A 20,309-nucleotide genomic window follows, 5' to 3' on the forward strand; every position below is an offset into this window, starting at 1 on the left:
TGAGGGCTTGTCTGGGCACCATGACACCCCCCGCCCTCGGCTTGGGCAACGAACTGATTTATGCTTGCCTGCAGAGTCAAATGGATCCAATTGAATTCCAGAACAGTCTGTGGGATCCGATGCCCCCTGGTGGCTCCTTGGATGAGCTGATAGAGGACTGGAATGCCTGTCTCTCTGAAGCTATCAACGAGATCCCCGTCGCAGTCTCTGCCCCCGAACTAGAGTAGCTCCTTGATATACTGATGAGCTACAACAAATGAAACGGGAGCTGAGACAGCTAGAGCGAGTGTGGCAGCGACTCCGTGACGAAGTGACAAGAACATCTTATAGGACATTTATGAAGGCCTATGAGATGGCAGTGAAAGCTGCAAAGAGAGACTACTGTGCAGCTTCCATTGCGTCCGCTAGTTCTCACCCAGCACAACTTTCCAGAGTGATTCGGTCTTTAACGTCCCTCACACATGGGACAAATAAAAATGTAAATTCAGCTTCAATTAACATTTGGCTTAAGCTCAGACATTGTCCATCGGATATTACTTCCCTAATTCTTAAGGATAGGTACTGTTCTGCCTGGCTCAGGACCATCTATCAGAAATTAACAATGTTGGGCTTCTCATATGAATCCTTACAGATGATGGCCCCGGACCAGGCAAGGGCTGTGGTCAAACAACGAATAGTGGATGTCGAAAGACAGAGGGATCTTGCTAGGGTCTCCAATTTCCTAGCCCCCCCCCACAAACAAGATACGTGGTTTCTCCAAACTCCTATTTATCAAGTCTGGAAATCCTGTCCCATCGTAAGGCTTTATCATTGGCCCGATGCAACACATTTCCATCTGCACTACTTGAAGGCCGGTACAAGAAGATCCGAATGGCTGAGCGGGTCTGTCCATGCAAGGCAGGGAAAGTAGAAACAATTGAGCATGTTATACTTGCCTGTAAGTTCTACCACGAAATACGTATAAAATATATCCAACCTGTATTGAAGAAGTTTTCAAGCCTTCCTGATACAGAGCTAACTAATAAGCTCCTGTTAGGTGCCAATCCCCAGATCATGTTGGCTAGATTTTTAGCAGCGGCCTGTAGAATTCGCAGGGAATGTACAAAGGAGTAACATCTGGTTTTATCCTTAATCCTGAAAGTCCACACTTTTGTATTTATATTGTCAAGCTTTTATACAGTTATTTTTACAAGTAGTGTATTTTGTGTATGATACTCTCTTATACTTTTACAAGTCTGTATTGGTTATTAACTGTAAATAAACCTATTGATTGATTGAATTCGGTAATAAGCTGTGAGGCTTTTGGAGACTATTTTGCGGATAAGATCTTGACACTCCACCGGTATCTGTCCACCACGGTTGATGCAGTATGTGTACTGGAGGCCCCTTGGTCATCCTCAGGGTTGATATTAGATCAATTCAGGCCACTCTCCCAGAAGGGGGTAGGCAGGATCCTGCATGCTGTGAAACCTACCACATGCCCATCGTGGCTGGTGAAAACTGGTGGTGATGGGATTCGGGCACCATTAGCTGACATCATTAATCTTTCTCTGAGTTCTGGTTTTTTTCCAGACTCACTGAAGGAGGCAGTGGTGCGGCCCTTATTAAAGAAGCAATCATTGGATCCTGTTGATCCAGCCAATTACCGGCCAGTTTCAAATCTTCCATTCCTGGGTAAGGCAGTTGAGAGGGCGGTAGCAGAACAGCTGCAGGTATACCTGGATGATGCCTCTATCCTGGATCCATTCCAGTCTGGCTTCAGGCCTGGCCGTGGTACAGAGACGGCTCTGGTCGCCCTCACAGATGATCTGTGGTGACACCTGGACCGGGACGGGTCGGCACTGCTGCTACCTTTAGATCTTACAGCAGCCTTCGAAACGGTCGATCATAATCTTCTGACCCACCGCCTTGCCGATGTGGGGATTCGTGGAACAGCCCTGCAATGGCTGAACTCCTTCCTTCGCAACCGGGGACAGAGGGTGGCACTCGGGGAATAGATGTCCGCTCGCCATTCTTTGGTATGCGGCATTCCTCAGGGGGCAATTCTTTCCCCGATGCTATTTAACATCTATATGCACCCCCTCGCCCGGTTAGCCTGCAGCTTTGGGCTGGGTTGTCACCAATATGCAGATGACACTCAGCTCTATCTGCTGATGGACGGCCAGTCTGATCTCTCTCTGGATTCCTTGGCCAAGGGTCTTCAGGCTGTGACGGTATGGTTACATCAGAGTCGCCTGAAATTAAATCCCCTGAAGACGGAGGTTCTGTGGCTGGGTTGTGGGGCAGTCGAGCTGGGGACCTGGCTCCCAGCCCTCAACGGGGTACAATTGAAACTTTCGCCGACGGTGAGGAGCCTGGGTGTGACCTTGGATGCCACACTTTCAATGGAGGCCCAGGTCACGACTGTTGCCAGGTCTGCCCTTTTTCATCTTCGACAGGCCAGGCAACTGGCTCCCTATCTTTTTCCCCGGGACCTGGCTACAGTAATCCATGCAACGGTCACCTCCAGGCTAGACTACTGCAACTCACTCTACGCTGGGCTGCCCTTGGGCCTGACCGGAAGTTACAGCTGGTCCAGAATGCAGCGCCTTACCGGAACACTAATCCAAGCACACATTCATCCTGCGCTGTGTCAGCTGCACTGGCTCCCAGTGGAGTTCCGGATCCAGTTCAAGGTGTTAACCTTGATGTTTAAAGCCCTTCACGGACTGGGACCTGCATACCTGTGGGACCGCCTCTTCCATTATGTCCCCTGCAGGGTGTTGCGCTCTGCAGACAGGCAACTCCTGGTGGTCCCCGGCCCGAAGGACATCCGTCTGGCCTCAACCAGGACCAGGGCTTTTTCTGCCCTGGCCCTGGCCTGGTGAAACACTCTTCCGCTGGAGATCCGGGCCCTGCGTGACCTGTTACAGTTTCACAGGGCCTGTAAAACGGAGATGTTCCACCGGGCCTTTGGCTGAGTGCTGGTGGGTGTCCTCCTCCTTCCATCTAAGACCACCACTTCTGGGGCTGCCCTCGGCCATCTGCTATGCCCGTATACGAACTCGCAATATTTGTTTAAATAGCCTGCTCCTGGACTATTTTTATGATTTTTTAAAAATTACTGATTTTATGTTTTTGTGATTTTAATGTATTTTTAATGTTAGCCGCCCTGAGCCCATCTGTGGGGAGGGCGGGGTATAAATTGAATTAAATAAATAAATGATCTCTCCAACAGCCCTAATGGGGGACATGGCCAAGCTGAGCTTCCTTTGTTCTTCTGAGAAAGGGTGAGGGGCTACACTGAGGCCGGTGGTGCTCTTTGTGTGGATGCAGGTGTGTTCCTTTTTAGCTGCAGGTTGCATATGTGTTTACTGAGATGAATGAAGGTGTTGGGTTGAGTGTTTGGTGGCTAATTGATTTGTACTTGAGAGTTTGTTTTGGTGCTTTTGTTTTTGTTATTAATTCCAAAATGGACTGTTTCTTTAATGGATTATTTTATTTATTATTTTTATTTATATTATTTATACTCCACCTTTCTCACTGAGACTCAAGGTGGATTACACAGCGCAAGATTAGTTTAGTCAGTATCAAGGACTTCCATAAACAATGCCATAGGGTAATAAATACAAATGTACAAAGACATAGCATTAGCAAGAATCCAATACAAAGCTGAAGAAATGCTGAAACAGAGCATAAGCAGTTCCAGGACTGACATGAGACAACGCATAACTATCAAGTTGGGTCATACTTGAAGCACAGGTAGCACATAGGAGCGCATACTTAAAGCAACAGATAGGACATAAGGCAACGTAGTGGTGAAGTCTGTGGTCCCTAACTCATTAGCGAAGCATCTGAGACCCTCTCCCTACAATGCAGCCTTCCTATCTGAGTAAAAAGCCTTTTTGAATATTTCGGTTTTGTATCATTTGCAGAAAGCCAGGAGGGTGGGGGCTCTCCTGACCTCCTGAGGCAGGCTGTTCCACAGGGCAGGGGCCACCACAGGGAAAGCCGCTGCTTGTATGGGCTGCTGTTGATTTCGCCCATGTGCAGGGTGGCACCTGCAAGAGTCCCTGTTCAGGTGAGTGAGGCTGCCATGGAGGAGCATAGGGAAGGAGGAGGTCCCACAGGTATGCAGGACCATGGCCATGAAGAGCTCTGTATGTGATAACCAATACCTTGAACTGAGCATGGTAACTGATAATTTATTTTATTTACTTATTTATATTCAATTTATATTCTACCTTCCCCACACCAGCAGGCTCAGGGCGGATTACAACCAACATACAATGTAAAATTACATTAAACAGTTAATACAGTTTAAAACCATAAAACCTTCAAATTTACATATTTAAAATACATATATACATAGCAGCACAATATTCCAACAGACCACTCTTTACCATCTCCAGATCATCCTAACAGGGAATATTTAATAGATGGGGGGTGTTACTAGTAGGGAGGGCATGTTCTGTACTCAACTGGCCAGGAGGCACTGATAGCCAATGGAGTGGCTGCAGGATGGGAGTTCATGCTCCTGCTCGCTCCTGATAAAAGCTGAGCTGCAGCATTTTGCACCGATTGGAGTCTCCTAGTTAATTAGGAGCCAGTTTGGTGTAGTAGTTAAGAGCGTGGGACTCTAATCTGGAGAGCCGGGTTTGATTCCCCACTCCTCCACTTGAAGGCAGCTGGGTGACCTTGGGTCAGTCACAGCTCTCTCAGAGCTCTCTCAGCCTCACCCACCTCACAGGGTGTTTTGTTGTGGGGATAATAATGGCATACTTTGTAAACTGCTCTGAGTGGGCATTAAGTTGCCCTGAAGGGCGGTATATAAATTGAATGTTGTTATTATTATTATTATTAACTTAAATGGGAGATGCTCACTTCTGTTTCTAAACACCTCAACAGGATGGCATGGTCTGCTGTGTCAAAGGCTGCAGACAAATCCAGGAGGAGCAATCAGGAGGCATGGCCTTTGTCTATATTCAAACAGAGATCATCCACTAACACTGCTAAAGTCATCTCTGAATCCAGACAGGAAAGGCTCTAGAGCACTAGAGTTTTCCAAGAAGAGCTGGAGTTGGTCAGCTACTGCTCTCTCAATCACTTTGCCCAGAAAGGGCAAATTAGAGTCTGGGAGATAATCGGCCACATCATTTTTGCCTAAGAATGGCTTTTTAGTTAGCGGATGGATAATAGCCTGTTTGAGCGGCTGGGGGAAGGTGCCTTGAGTGAGCGATTGATTTAGAATAGGCTTCATTGGTTCACTTATGTGGTCCTTACTTGATTTGAACAGCCAAGATGGGCAAGGATCCAGCACACAAGTAGTGGCTTTCATACGTGTCAGTATCCTGTCAAGATCCGTCATTGTAACTGGTTCAAGGCAGTCCATATTTGAGTCAGGTGGTGTATTAAGCATTTCTTCCGTCTCGTCTGTATTGCAGCTAGCATCTAGATCGGAGAGGTTTTTTTTTTTAAGAATTTTTATTGGATTAGAAACATATAATAACAATTATAATCACATTCTTTAATTTTTTCTAATTCTAACCCCCTCCCTTTCCCCCCCTTTTTATTGACTTCCAACAGTTTTCCAACCCCCTATCCACTTTCGCTCTACTCCTTCATATTTATTTTATTTGTTTATTATAATATACTTTCAGATTCTTCTAAGCACTATTTCCACTTCCTTTCACATATAAATTGTCATATAAATTGTCATATAAATAAAATCCTCTTAATCTATCTTCTTCATTAAAACTACTAATAATATTCATTTTGATAACCTGTGTTTTATCTTACTCCTTCTATTCTCTTCAATATGGGACAAACAATTTGCCCCCCTTTATACATCAATTCCAATACTTCTATACACATACTTATTATTAGATCGGAGAGTATTTTGTCGCAGTCTGATTATGCTACACAGGCGTCAGTGGCAGGGTTCAAGAGAAGACACGACACACCAAGCTTCAGTACAAATGGTGTATTATACAATTTACAGGTGGATACATTACAGATATATTACGTTGGCTGACGAAGTGCTCCGCCAGCAACCTGCAGAGCTGGAGCTCTTTACAATACAAGACTCTGCATCCTTATATATTACTTAGTAGCCTATCCCCACACAGTGCTGACTCACTGTGCCAGCCCAGGTGTCCTTGACATTTACAGAGAAGTACATCACCTGGCTGGTGTCACATGATGGCTATCTGTCATCACTCTGTTACTACTGATGACACAGATCAGTCACTGCTAGCTGCCTCATCTGTTTGTTTACTTTATTATCGTGACATATTTGTGCTATTTTATCAGCAAAAAAACTTAGCAAAGGCCTCACAGCTAATTATCTGTTCTTGAGACTGTAAAGGTTCAGATTTAGGGATTAGAAGGTGTCGGGATACCTTAAACAATTGGGGGATAGTCATACATTTTGTTGTTGTGTTATTTCTTTTGTTGTTGTTATTCCATTTTCATAATTCTATTTTGTTATTATTCACATTGTTTTCAACCAGAACTTGTTTTCCCAGTTCTGTAAGTTCATGGTTTTCCATCCAAATTGGACAAAACTCACAGGGATTGTAGTATTCCCCAAGGACACCCGCGTTACTATCTGAAGAAGGGATCTCTGACACTCGAAAGCTTACCCCTTGAAAATCTTGTTCATCTCTAAGGTGCCACTGGACCCAAATCCTGCTGTTCTCCCACAGAACAACATGGCCACCCACCAAAAGCTATCCACATTACCGTGTTTCAGACAGGTAGAACCCTCCCCTGCCCTCCCCCGGCTTTTGAGGCAATAGGAAAGATCTCAAACGGTAAAACAGACAGGCCTGCAGCCACTTCCCTTGAAGAACAAAAGCAGGAGGAAGAGGCAGACTGGCAAGGTTAAGGACATTGGTGGGACAAGGAGGGTAAGGCTTCTGGGCAACAAGGCAGCAAGAGGAGAACCTTGAGGCAGATTTGCTTGAATAGGGGAGTACAGTTTGGAAAGCAGCAAGCATGTAGGGGAGAGCTGCAAATGGTTTTGGAGGAGAGAGGAGGCAGTCCTGCCCTGTATCTTTCAGGATTGGAGTACCTAGAACACATACGTGATCCTAGCAGGTACAGTTTGCAATCAGTCAAGAAATCCCAGAGCCTCTGTCTCTTTTCCTCTTAAAGAGAAATTACTTAGAATCATAGAATCATAGAGTTGGAAGGGGCCATACAGACCATCTAGTCCAACCCCCTGCCCAGTGCCCATATTTTAATCTCTGAAAATATTTATAACCTGCTGTGGTGGTGATCCCTCACACAAGCAGCCTTTCTCCCATGGTCCATAAGCTTTCGGGAGCCCATAGCTGTCTTCGTCAGATGCTGTTGTGTTATGTTGATGCTGTAATGCCAGCGTGGCATCTCCAGCTCGTCAGTGCCATGACCACATTTTCAGTTAATTTCAGTGGCTAGGTCCTTATCTGCTAGGGAAACGACTTAGCCAGGTGGCCGGTTTTAACTGGGCAAAGGCCCTGTTGGTTATAACTGTCACATGACCAATCAGGAGCAGTGTGTCCAGGGGAGCCCCCAAATGGTAAGCTCGTGTCAAGGTTGTCCACAAGGGCAGTGGAAGCTAAGATCTGACAGAACCAAAACCAGGCTAAAAAGAATATGATCACATTCTTCCAAGAATCTCTAAATCTTAGACTTGGCCTCCTGCTCCAGGAAATAGGAGAACTGAGGCTGATGTGTTTGCTTGCCAGAGTGGCCATAGAGCTTGCTCAGGTGGCCTTCTTCACCTTTGCTCTCTTTCACATGCAGGAAGAGGTTTTAAAGAAGAAAAAGCAGGAAGCGCTTGATGAAGGGAAGCAACTGGAACAAAAAATAAACGTATGTGATTACCAGGTTTAACGGTTTCTTCTCTCCGTTCCCCCTTAATTTACCCAGAATGAGAGGCATTGAGGTGAGAGCAGAAGCGGGCAGATTCCAGCTGCAAGCTTTCATCATTAGGAAAGTCTCCAGGGCAGTCCATGTATGAGTGCTGGAGAGGGAGAAGGAAGCATGGTGCTTGTGGAAGGCAGTAATCAGACGTTCATTTGTAGTGTGAGAGGCCAACCTAGGTGTGGGCCACAGAGCCCCTCCAGGCCAGAGAGCATACGGGAGGTCTTTAAAGAGAAGGCTGATGAGTTAGACCACAGTGGCTGCCTTGTACCTGTGTGGTAGAGCACTTGCTGTTTCTTAGATAAGGCCCAAGGTTTAGTTCCTGGCAAGGGCTGAGAATGCCTAGAGGCCCACTCACAATAGTGTAGGGTTGGCAATACCAGCCTTGGTACATGATTGTTGTGATACTGCATAAGGCCACTCTTGGAAAGGGACTGTAGCTGGCTGCATAGTTGTGTTCCTTGCAAGCAGATGTGAAAAATGTAGGGGTGATATTTAGTCTTTCCTCCTATTCCTTTTGGCTTATACCATGTGGAGCGATCAAGACTCGGTTGTAGAGCATCTTTTGTGCATACAGAAGTGCCCAAGTTCAATCTGCTGCCAGTCAGGATTGACAGTACTGACCTTTGTGAAACAGTATTCTGACTCAGTATAAGGCAGTGGACAACCAGTTGCCTTGAAGGACCAAGGAGCAGGGCCCAGAGGTCAAGACTTTCCCCTGATCTTGCCTCCTGTCGCTGATATTCAGGGGTTTGCTGCCTCTGTGGATGTTCCTGTAAGTCACCATGGCTAATCTCTGCTGATGGACCTCTGCTCCATGAACCTGCTCAGCCCCCTTTTAAAGCCTCCTCTGCTCATGATCATTGCTATGTCCACTGACAATGAATTCCACAATTTAGTTACTCACTGAATAAATATTTCCTTTTGTCTTTCCTGAATCTCTTATCATTCATTGAGTGCCTCCAAGTTCTATCAAGTTCTAGGAAGAAAAAGTTCCCTGTATCCATTTTTTCCACAGCATAGATAATATTTATTAATATCTATCATGCCCCCTCCTTGGCTGTCTTTTTTCTCAGTGGAAAAGCCCGAGTTCATTGTCAGTCTTGTGCAGTCCCACACGGGACTGCGCATGCGTAGGCCTGCCAGTTGGGAGTTTTTGTAGCTTAAAAAAGTCACTAGAAGGCGCCCAACACCTCCCAGAGCACAGGCGCTGCTGTTTTCCCACCGACACAGTCTATACCCAGGAGGCACCGTGCCCTCCACCCTCAGTTCCTCTTTCACCGCTGGCAGGAGAGGCTAGCTCTCTGGAGACTTTGAGTCAGCATATTCTTCCGTTGTTATCTGGAAAGGAGAAGATTTCTGAGTGATGGCTGAAAAGGCCTTATATAAGCATTGCTCCAAATGCAACGTGAAGGTGATCCTGGAACCACCAACGACCCCATCACCTAGACCTAGGTCCCCATCTATATCTTCAGAGGAGGAAGAGGAAATCTTAAGGGACCAGACATCCAGGAGCCTTCACTCCACACACCCAGTGCGATGCTGTTCACATGGTGGCTCTCCACGGTACTAACAACCAACGCTCTGTGGAGTAGACATGGAAGAGCCATTCCATACGGAATAGCTCTTTTCTCAAAGTTCCCCTTCAGAGCCAGTGATAAGACCACGCTCTGTCCAAGGATCAGCTATGGCTTTTCAGCTCCAAGATCCAGAATCTGGAATGGAGGGAGGGGAGGCTAGTTCCTGCGGACCTTCTGACCCCTCATCAGATGAGAACTTGGGTGACTGGTGAAATCTCACCGACTGGTAATTTCTGCTCTTATTCAGAGCAGCTCATGAGGATGGCCAAGGCTCTGGAGATTGATATTTTATCAACCAACCCTAAACCTAAAGACAAGATACTCCAGCACTTGTACTCAGGTACCTCTTCCAGCATGACTTTTCCTGTAATTGAAGGATTTATTGAGTTGATGAACACATTGTGCAAGAAGCTGGCTTCCAACACTCCAACAACAAAAAAGGCAGAGGCCGTGTATAAAACTAAGGACAAATCCTGTCCCTTTCTCTCAATGTACCCTCCCCCCTCCTCCTTAGTGACTGAGGAGATGCAGTTGAAAAAAAAACAGGGGTCACATGCTGTAACGAAATGGTTACCAGGGGTGAAATGAGTGCCAGTTGCTGTTAATCTGTCTTTAAAGAAAGGGGAGGAAATGTTCCCCATGAGGTCTGATGGGCTGTGGGGCCAGGGAGAGGCCTGCAGGAGTCTTGGTGTGGGACGCCCTTCTTCCTGGACTACAACTCCCAGCTGCCCCGGGCTAAGAAAGGGCGGGAAAAAATAAGGGGTGGAGCCGGAATGGAGAGACTCAGCCGATCCTGAGGGGGAAAAGTCAGTCTCCTTCTTGGTTGAAGGAGGAGAGGCTCCTGCTGCTGGGTGAAACCCGGTTGCCTAGGCCCTAAATGTGGAGGGCCTCAGAGGCAGCAAAAAGGGAATAAAGAGAGTCACCCTTCTTGGTTGAAGAGGGAGAGGCTCCTGCTGCTGGGTGAAACCCGGGTGCCTGGGCCCTAAATGTGGAGGGCCTGGGAGGCAGCAGAAAGGGAATAAAGAGAGTCACCCTTCTTGGTTGAGGAAGGAGAGGCTCCTGCTGCTGGGTGAAACCTGGGTGCCTGGGCCCTAAGTGTGGAGGGCCTGGGAGGCAGCAGAAAGGGAAATAAAAAGGGGGAACCTTCCCTCAGACCACCACCTCCCTTAAAGTAGAGTAGGGAACAGTGTGGTAGGGAAAGCAGACAGTGGTTCTCTTCAGTTTGATTTTCTGCCCTATGAGTTCTGAACAGGAGAGGGGGTCTACCCCTGTGTGTTGTGCCTTTACCTGCTTTGTATATAGTGCTCTGTATATAGTTATTAAATTACACTTTTTTGGAATAGAAAGGACCTTGTGGTGATCTGACTATGTAAGCTCCCCCACTTGGCATGCTACAGGAAGGGAGAGAGCCCAGGAGAACCTGATCAGGCCAGACCTTGGCGGGTTGCCAATTCTCCAGGGCCCACCCAAAGATTGGGGAATTCACTTCCCAGTAAGGGAAATTCAGCCAGAGGGGTCTCACTGCCCCTCAGTCAGGCGGTGTACAATTCAGTGAGTGGTGGCAGTGACGAAGAGGGTGAGCCACGCCCACCAGGGACGGTGGGAGGCAGATAGCGGGGCTAGCAGGCCATTGACGGAGGCTCAGTTGCCCGGACTGAGAGCCAGCGCCTGTTCCGCCACACATGCTGTGCCCTCCGATAAGAAAGGGAGAAAACTGGACGGCATTGGCAGAAAGATCTACGCTTCAGCGGCTCTGGGCATAAAGATTGCCATTTATGCTGCCATGATGGGAGTTTATCAATTTTTTCTGTGGAGTAGGTCAGCTGCCTTCCATGAAAGGCTACCAGAGGATCAAAAGTCTCTCGCTAAGGTCATCAGGGAGGAGACATTACATCTTGCTAGAAACCAGATCAGTGCAGGCAGGAATACAGCGGATGCTGCAAGCAGAGCATCAACATCGGCCATAGTCTTAAGGAGGCATGCATGGCTGAGGTCTACGGCGCTGCCAGTGGAGACTAGGAATAAGGTGGAGGATCTTCTCTTCGAGGGCAAGACACTGTTTTCTAAAAAAACTGATGATTACCTCTTGTAGAAGCATAAGGACGAACAGACTTCCCGGTCATACGGAGTCCTTCCACCAACTGAGCAAGGATCTGGCAAGCCACAGTTTAAACAGCAGCACTCCAGGGGAAGACAATATCATTCTCAGCCCTATCTGAGCTACACAAATTCGCAAGACCGCCTCTACCAGGCAGGCCAAGGGGGCTTTTCAAAACAAGACACCACATAGATCCAGACATGGTTCACAGCTTCAATCTGGCCAGGAGCAGCAGCATGGTCAGAAACAGATCGCGACCGGGTGCAACCCTTGGGAGGGAGGCTCTGCCCCTATTACCCAGTTTGATGCTCAGCCACCTCAGATGTGTGGGTGCTGGATATAGTTCGGTTTGGTCACAACATTGAATTTAACTACTTGCCATGTTTGCATGTTCCTGGTAAAACTGATACTACTCCTCAGTCTGAGTTGATAGAGGAATTAAAGGCACTCATAGACAAAGGAGCTGTCCAGCAGGTGTAATTACACCATGAGCAGCTGGGGTTCTATTCCAAATTCTTTCTAGTAGGAAAGAAAGATGGGAGGTTTGGACCCTTATTAGATATAATAAATTCATTAAATTGCAAAAAATCAGAATGACCACACGGAACGTGGTAATGGCATTTCTGTACCCTGACTTATGGTTCACTGTGATTGACTTCAGGGATGCTTATTTCCTTATCTTGATCCACCCCTCTTAGAGGAAATATCTGAGATTTGTCTGTGCAGGAAAGATATATCAATATCAGGTGCTTCCCTTTGGGTTATCCATAGCCCCTAGGGTGTTTACCAAATGCCTGGCGGTTGTTGTGGCCCACCTGAGAATCCTAGGCTGCTCCATACATCCATATTTGGATGATTGGCTCATTTCAGCACATTCAGAAGAAGAATTACGCAGACAGATGGAGTTAACATTACACACCTGCTCAGAGCTAGATCTAATTATTAACCATAAAAAGTCCAAGATAACTCCCGCCAAAAGAGTTCAATTCATAAGTGCCATCTTAGATGCCTCTTCTAACAGAGCGTTTTTGCCACCAGAGAGGGCCTGAAAGCTGAAGGGCATGGTCAGGATGTTTCTAAGACAGATTTCAATCTGCTAGGAGGTTACAAACGCTCTTAGGCCTCATGGCCTCGACTTCAGCTGTGACAGCTAGATTACACATGAGGGAACTACAGCTGTAGTTTATATCTGTTTACTGTGCTGTAGTTCATGCTCAAGAAAAGAAATTCTCTATTCCCAGAACAGTGCTTAAGAGCCCCCACTGGTGGTTGTTGGACGTTAATCTGATGGAAGGGATTCAATTTGGTTCAACTTGTTTTGAGGTGACTTTTACCACAGATGCCTCCTCATCTGGGTGGGGGGCATGTTATGGAGATCTCACAGCCCATGGCGCTTGGGCAGAGGATAAACTTCCATTACATAGTAAAACACTCGAGTTGAGGGCAATTTATTAGATCTTAATTTTCTTCTCAGATATGGTCAAGGGCAGAAACATAAAGGTGCTGACAGACAGCTGTACAGCAATGTTTTATGTAAACAAACAAGGGGGAACAACATTGTGGTTGCTGTGTCTGGAAGCCATAAGGCTATGGGAATGGGCTATAGAACACGATGCCCATCAACTGGCAGTGCACATACCTGGACCAGAAAAAGTCATTGCAGACAGGCTGAGCAGGAGATGCACAAACACACATGAGTGGTCCATCCAAAACCGCTACATCAGTGTTCCAAGAGTGGGGCCTTCTGGAGATAGATGTGTTTGCCACAAAGGAAAACAAGAAGGCACCATTGTTTTGCTCCAGGAGAGACCTAGAACTCGACTCACAGGGGGACTCTCTCCAACTCACTTGGTCAGGAAGCCTCTTTTATGCCCTCCTTCCAATAACACTGATTTCAACAATGCAAAGCAAGATGCAGGCAGAGGGGACAACAGCTATAGTGGTGACGCCCTTATCGATTGTACCAGATGACGAACCAGACCTGCCACCTACCCAGGGAACCAGACCTGATAGAATGGCAGGAGGTGTTCCACCATGCAATTGACAAACTCAAACTGACAGCATGGCTGCTGAAACCATAGGCTGTCCATCCGCGGGGGTGGCAGAGGTGTTACTGAATGTCAAATGACTATCCACAAGCCAATCTTATATGTATAAATGGGAGAGATTTACGAACTGGGCAATGGAGAGTGAGATTAACCTGGTCACTTGCCCCTTGGCTAAAGTCCTGGAGTTTCTTTTGGAGTTGAAGGAAAAGGGACTTTATCTTCAGTGAAAGTCTGTTTAGCAGCAGTATCAGCCTTCCATGAGCCAATTTACAAAAAGACAGTGTTCTTATACTACACCTCAAAGCTGCTCTTAAAGGGACTAAAATATATATATTTCCCCCAACAGGGAAAAGTCCTTTGAGCCCCTAGCCACATGCCCATTGAGTTCACTGACTCTGAAAGTAGCATTGCTAATAGCGGTGACTTCAGCTAGGAGAGTTAGCGAGTTAGCAGCCCTTTGCATAGACCAACCATTCCTTAAAATTCATGCAGAGAAAGTAACAGGCCAAAGCTGGACTTCTTTCCTAAGATAGTGTCAAAGTTCCATGTAACACAGGAAATATCCCTACCAGTCTTCTTCCCAAACCACTTGAATGAGGCAGAAACTTCACACACTGGACGTTAGAAGGGCAATATTGTTTTATTTGGACCATACAAAAGATTTTAGGGTAGATAATTTTTCGTCTGTTATGCTGGACTGAAAAAAGGGAAGGAGCAAGTGCTCAGACTATCTCACGTTAGGTAGTGCAGGCCATTAACCTTTGCTATGTGAGTGCCAACTTACCTTGCCCACTAGACATACATGCACATTCTACTAGGTCACAGGCGAGGTCAGCAGCACTCCTTTAAGGGGTTCCTCTGCAAGATACCTGCAAAGCAGCGACCTGGTTGTCGGCGGACACCTTTGTGAGACATTATGCCCTGGATGTCCTCAACAGAAGGGAGATGGCAGTGGGCACACCAGTGCTGCGGTCAGTCTTTACTTGAAGAGCAAGCTCCACTACCCAGGTAAGAAGCTTGTTAAGCTCCCATGTGGGACTGCACAAGAAGACCAACAATGAAAACAGGGTTGCATTAACCTGTAACTGTTGTTCATTGAGGTCTTCTGTGCAGGCACTCATACCCTCCCTTCTTCCCCACTGTATGCTCTTCACAGTTACTGAAGGAGGAACTGAGGGAGGAGGGCACCGCACCTCCTGGGTGTAGGCTGTTTTGGAGACAAAACAGCTGCGGCTGCACTCTGGGAGGCGTTGGGCGCCCTCTAGTGACTTTTTTAAGCTACAGAGCCTCTGATCAGCAGGTCTGCACATGCGCAGTCCCATGTGTGCCTGAGCAGAAGACCTCAATGAACAACAATTACAGGTAAGTGCAACTTTGTTATTCTTCACAGCCTTTCTTTACAGAAAAGGTGTTCCAACCCCTTAATCGTCTTGGTTGCCCTCCTTTGTACTTTTTCTAGCTCTATGGTATTTTTTTTTGAGGAATTGCAACCAGAATTAGACATGGTATTCTAACTGAGGGCATTGTTATAGCGGCCATTTTCATTCCAATCCCTATTCATGCATTCATCATTGCGCATGAGGCATCTCATAAAAGCACTGCGTGCATGGGCACGAAGGGAGCAGCTTCCTTCTCTGACATTTCCTCCCTCAGGAAGCAGCTTTGACAGCTCAGCTCCACATTGCGGAGTCCCAAAGAGAGCAGGAGGATCTAAAAGAGGCTGTGCAACAGCTGCGTCGCACTCTGCTGGTGCTGCAGGAGCAGAAGGCAGAGCTGGAGTCGCAGGTGGAGCAGCTGCACTTGCAGAGGCAGCGGCTGCAAATGCAGGTCAGGTATGTGTCTCGGCAGCAGGTGGAGACATTTCAGGCTGGATGGCATTTGGCTCACCTCCTGTGTTCTGTCCCCAGGCCTGCTAGTAACTGTGGCTTGCCTCAGGGAGTTACGGCAGGCCCCTCTTTGAGTGTTCTTCTGCCATTTCTCAGTGAGAGAACGAGAAGAATTTGGGAAGTTTGAAGCCTGATGAGGGAGTGTGGCTCCTGTTGAGTGTGGCAGGCTGTGCTGACAATCTTTTCCCACCTCTCGAATGTGGAGGGAAGATCTGTTTGGGGCTCTATGTGGCTGAATGAAGGAGCAGATCTGGCGGCCATCACACTGCCCAGGGGATCACTTCTTGCCACACGTGGTGCTTTAGCTCTCCTGTGGTTTGTTGTTAGTGAGCTGGAGGCTGCATGCAAGAGCAATCAGGAGCTGCTGAAGGAGCTGGAAGCGCAAAGAAGTGATGCATCTCCAAGGAAAGCGGAAGAAGACCTCCGAGTGGAAGACCTGCGAGAGAGTGGTGCAGTGGTTAGTAAAACCCAGATGTTGAAGTGTTAACAAGGGTGGGCAGGGCTTCATTGGGATGGGTCAACCACATTCAATCTCAGACCTCATCTTGGTTTTTAAAAAAAATTTGTTGAAATTTTTTTAAAACCAATTAGTAAAAAGAAAACGAAAAGAAACATAGCTGAAAGCGAACAACTAAAACATAAAAGAACAAGAGAAGCAAAAATAAAGAATAAAAGAAATTAGGAATAAGTACCAATTTTCTCTGTGAAAATATATATAAGCATTACATATTATAAACTCCAAATTCAACCTTATAATCAATATTATTCCTTAACCCGAAATTAACTCTAAATGACTACATTTCCTTTCCCTCTAATACATTTTTATCCACTTCCTAATCTTCAAAAGTCCAAACCATCAGTTCATTTCTCTCTGTTTACCACAGAACGTCTAAAAGGGACTTCCAGGTAACAATATTCCCTAATCAAAGACATAAGTTCAGCCATCTCAGCATTATCATCTCTCCAGCCATTCCTCTATTGTAGCTTTCTATTTTTGAGCATATAACAGTCTTGCTGCTGTTGCTATGCAAAAAGAGTGTACTGTGAGTCACTTTTTTTAAATATAAATTTTATTTTATTGAAATAAAAAGGGAATACAAAAAGGAAGGGGGGGACAAACAAAAGAGATATGTAGCTGTGTGAGTAACTTGTAACTGTCCATTAGCCCCAATAAGAAAGCCTCCAGTTTAATATGTACATTCATCTTCAAAATCTCCTCAATAATTGAATGTATTTGTATTTAATTTTTTTAGCTCTGTTGCATGTCCACCATAAATGAAAAATGTCCCCTCCTGCTGTTCACATTTTCAACATCTGTTTGAAACATTTTTATACATTTTTGCTAATCAAGTACAATTCTAACACTATCAACTAACTGCCTCTTTGGTAGAAATCTACATTGATCTTCATGAATAAATTCTTGCAAATTTTTAATTCCTCCACTTTTCTTTTAATCTCCACCAAGATCTTTTGTATTTTCTTTTTGTCTCTTCTTCACCTTAATATTATATTGTATTAAATAGCCTCTCCTGAAGGCTTCTCATATCAATATCTTTATTTACATTAAGTTCAAAAAATATTTTAATATTTCCTTACAGTCTCTTACAATTGCCTTTTTGCAATAAGGTTTCATTTAATTTTCATCTAAATGTATTGGATGTTCTTTTACAACTCATACTGGATTATGGTCTGAAAAAGTCCTTGGTAAAATTACTACCTTACTAGTTAAAATCTTATCTATTCTTGAGAATGATCTGTCTCTCTCTGAAAAATAAGTATATTCTTTAGAACCATTTTTCAATCTACAGATGTCTACTAAAACTAAATTACCCAGCAAATAAAAAAGTCATTTGTAATTTACCTTGTGTATTTCTAATATTTTTTCTGAAGATCTATCTATTTATGGGGAGATCACTCCATTCCATTCCCCCATCAAACACCAGCTTTCATAAGTCAAATCTATTAATCTGTTCATAAGTTGTTTATAAAAGAAGCCCTTTTCTTCATTTGGTGCATATAACCCTAACACCAAAGTCTTTATTCTTCCTGAAATAAGTTTTACTCCTACAAATCTTCCTTGCTCATCAGATATCACCAACTCTGGTTTCAACTATGGATTTAGCTCAATAAAAGAATCCACTTCTTCCAGTTTGCAAGATCTGAGCAAGTCTGTTAATGATAGGGCATTCTGGAGATCTTTCATTCATAGGGTCACCATAGGTTGGAGGCAACCTGATGGCACATAATACACATACAATACTACTCCATCTTTCTTTTTAGAATCAGCTGATAACAAATTCTTTCCCCAGCTGTTTATAAATTAAATATTTTATATCCTTTTTTCTAACACAGGTCTCTTGTAAATATATATTAATTTTTTCAAATGACAAAATATCTTTCTCTTTCAGGGAGATTTTACCCCATTTATAGTTCACGTTATAGATTTGTATTCCATATCTAATCTTCATCTTCAGGAGAATCCATCTTTGCATCCTTCTACTGGTTTTCCAATGCCAGTTACAGCTGTTATCGGTCTGTTGCAGATTCTTCTGGTGCTCCTATCTCCAGATCACTTATGTATCTTTTTAAAAAATTCCCTTGCTTTCAAAATGGAGTTAAATCTGAATTTCTGTTGCTTGTAGGTAAAAATTATCCCTTCAAGCTTGTCCCACCTGAATGAAATTCTTTTCTGTTTTAATTTCTCAGTTAACAAGTCATAATCTTTTCGCTTATATAAAATTCATATAGATATTTCTTTCATAACAATTATATCCATGTTATCCGACTTCAAGCTTGCTTTGAAATGCTATTGTAGGACTTGCCATGCAATCTAAGCAGAGTTACTCCCATCTATGTGCACTGAAACCAATGGGCTTAGACTGGAGTAACTCTGTTTAGAATTGTAGTGCTGGTCTCTAACTCTCCTCCTTACATAGTGAACCAGAATGTCTCTCACGTTTTTTTTATTGAAGCAAAATGTGAATTTATTCTGAAGATATTGTCAATTTCTGAACCCATGTCCTCTTCCTCCACTTGTAATAGTTCTGCTAGAGCTTCAACAATCTTGCCTCTAGTATCTTCCACAGAATCTTCTGATATACCTCTAAACCTCAGGCAGAACTCTCTCTCTCTCAGTTCCAAAAGTGCCAGATTATCCTATTGTTTTGTGGTTAGTAAAACCTGAATGCTGGACTGTTGACAGAGTGGGCGGGACTTGATTGAGATTGGTCAACCATGTATCTGCTGAGGCCTTGGCTGCCACCTGTGGGAGGGATCCATCAAGCACAGCATCACTGCATTCACCATTCATGTTGCAAGAGAGGATGACGTCCAGGTGGAGGCTCTGTGGTCAGGGCACAATGGCACATATATGGACTATCAAGAACAATTACTTGAATTTGCAACAGTGGAGCTGCCCAAAGGTGGACATTTGTTACATGCCACATGCCTCTAGTACTGGAGGGAGTAGATATCCATCATGACTAGTAGCCATTGATGGATGCATCCTGTATAATTTTTCCACTCCCCTTTTAAAGCCTTCCAAGTGGGCGATCGTCACTACGTCAATTGTACAAGTTAACGATCCTCTATGTGAAGAAGCACTTCCTGTAACTGTCTTGATCTCCCACCCCTCAGTTGATGCCAGGTTCTAGTACTATGGGAGAGGGAGAATTGCTTCTCCTGTCCACTTTGTCCACATCATGCATTATTTTATAGATCTCTATCATGTCTCCCCTTACTCGCCTTTCTAAGCTAAATTTCTAAGCTAAATAGCCCAAAGTGTTTTAACTGATCATCCTAGGGTGGTTGCTGTAGGTCCCAGATCATTTTGGTTGCTCTTTTCTGTGCCTTTTCAAGCTCTTCAATGCCCTTTTTCAGGTGTGGTGATCAGAATTGTGCCCAGTGTGGTCTCACCATAAATTTGCATAAGGGCAGTATGAGAGTGGCAGTTTTGTTCTCTGTTCCTTGTCTAATTATTGCCAGCCAGGAATTTGCATTTTTTGCAGCAGCCGCATATTGGGCCAACAGTTTCATCATGCTGTCCACCCCCCTCCCCCAAGATCCCTTCCTTGGTCTGTTGCTGCAAGTTCAGATCCCATCAGTTTGTAGGTGAAGTTGGGATTTTTAGCCCCAATATGCCTCTCTTTACACTTGCTCATACTGAATCTCATTTTCCATTTTAATGCTCATTCCTTCACCTTCATCAGATGCTGAAAGAGCCCCTAATTTCCCAGATATTAAGAAGCCATTTTCCTTTAATGGGAACAGAACTGTTGTTTTTTGTCAATGCATCAGTCTTTGCCTTCTGTTCTAGTCTTAAAAATGGACAGGCTGCGTTCTCTCAAAGAATAGGATTAATCGTTAGGTTTCTGACACCCTTGAACTATGCTCTGACCTGGCTTGTATGCTGTTTTCACAAAATACAAAGGCTGACTCCTCTAGAACAAAAGCTACATCTTCTTCCTTTGGTAAAGGGGTCCCTTTTCCTGAACTCTTCTAGCAGCCACCTGGGTCCAGCCTTCCACCTTTGTGAGGTATTTTGTCCTAGATGTCAGAATGAGTGGATGCATCCTTTGGCAGAATTGTCCTCAACTCCCTGCTTTTCTGAAGCACCTGTACCTGCCTTCAGGTAGGGTCAGCTTGGTACCCTGTGCCCAGCAGGATGCTGAACAATGAAGAAGTAAAAACAAGTTCCTTGCAAGTAACATGATTAGAATGGTGTCCTGTGCACTTGCGCCATTTCGCACCTTCCCTGCAACAGATACCTTGAACTTGGTGTGGTGTACCTTTATTTATTTTGGGAAGA

General features: G+C 45.0%; 1 protein-coding gene across 4 annotated transcripts in view; it reads left to right on the plus strand.

The window, feature by feature from the left end:
• CEP164 (centrosomal protein 164) overlaps window positions 1-20,309 on the plus strand; it is a 112,491-nt gene that overhangs the window by 75,439 nt on the left and 16,743 nt on the right. For all 4 annotated transcript variants that reach the window (XR_008598236.1, XM_054998624.1, XM_054998625.1 and 1 more), the window contains 3 exons: window positions 7,771-7,839; window positions 15,270-15,448; window positions 15,830-15,959. Coding sequence is in view for 3 of the 4 variants with exons in the window: in XM_054998624.1 (XP_054854599.1) it covers window positions 7,771-7,839; window positions 15,270-15,448; window positions 15,830-15,959 (378 nt within the window). In the remaining variant the exon portion in view is untranslated. The remainder of the gene's footprint in view (window positions 1-7,770; window positions 7,840-15,269; window positions 15,449-15,829; window positions 15,960-20,309) is intronic.

Source organism: Eublepharis macularius, chromosome 14, assembly GCF_028583425.1.
Source record: "Eublepharis macularius isolate TG4126 chromosome 14, MPM_Emac_v1.0, whole genome shotgun sequence".
Lineage (NCBI taxonomy): Eukaryota > Metazoa > Chordata > Lepidosauria > Squamata > Eublepharidae > Eublepharis > Eublepharis macularius.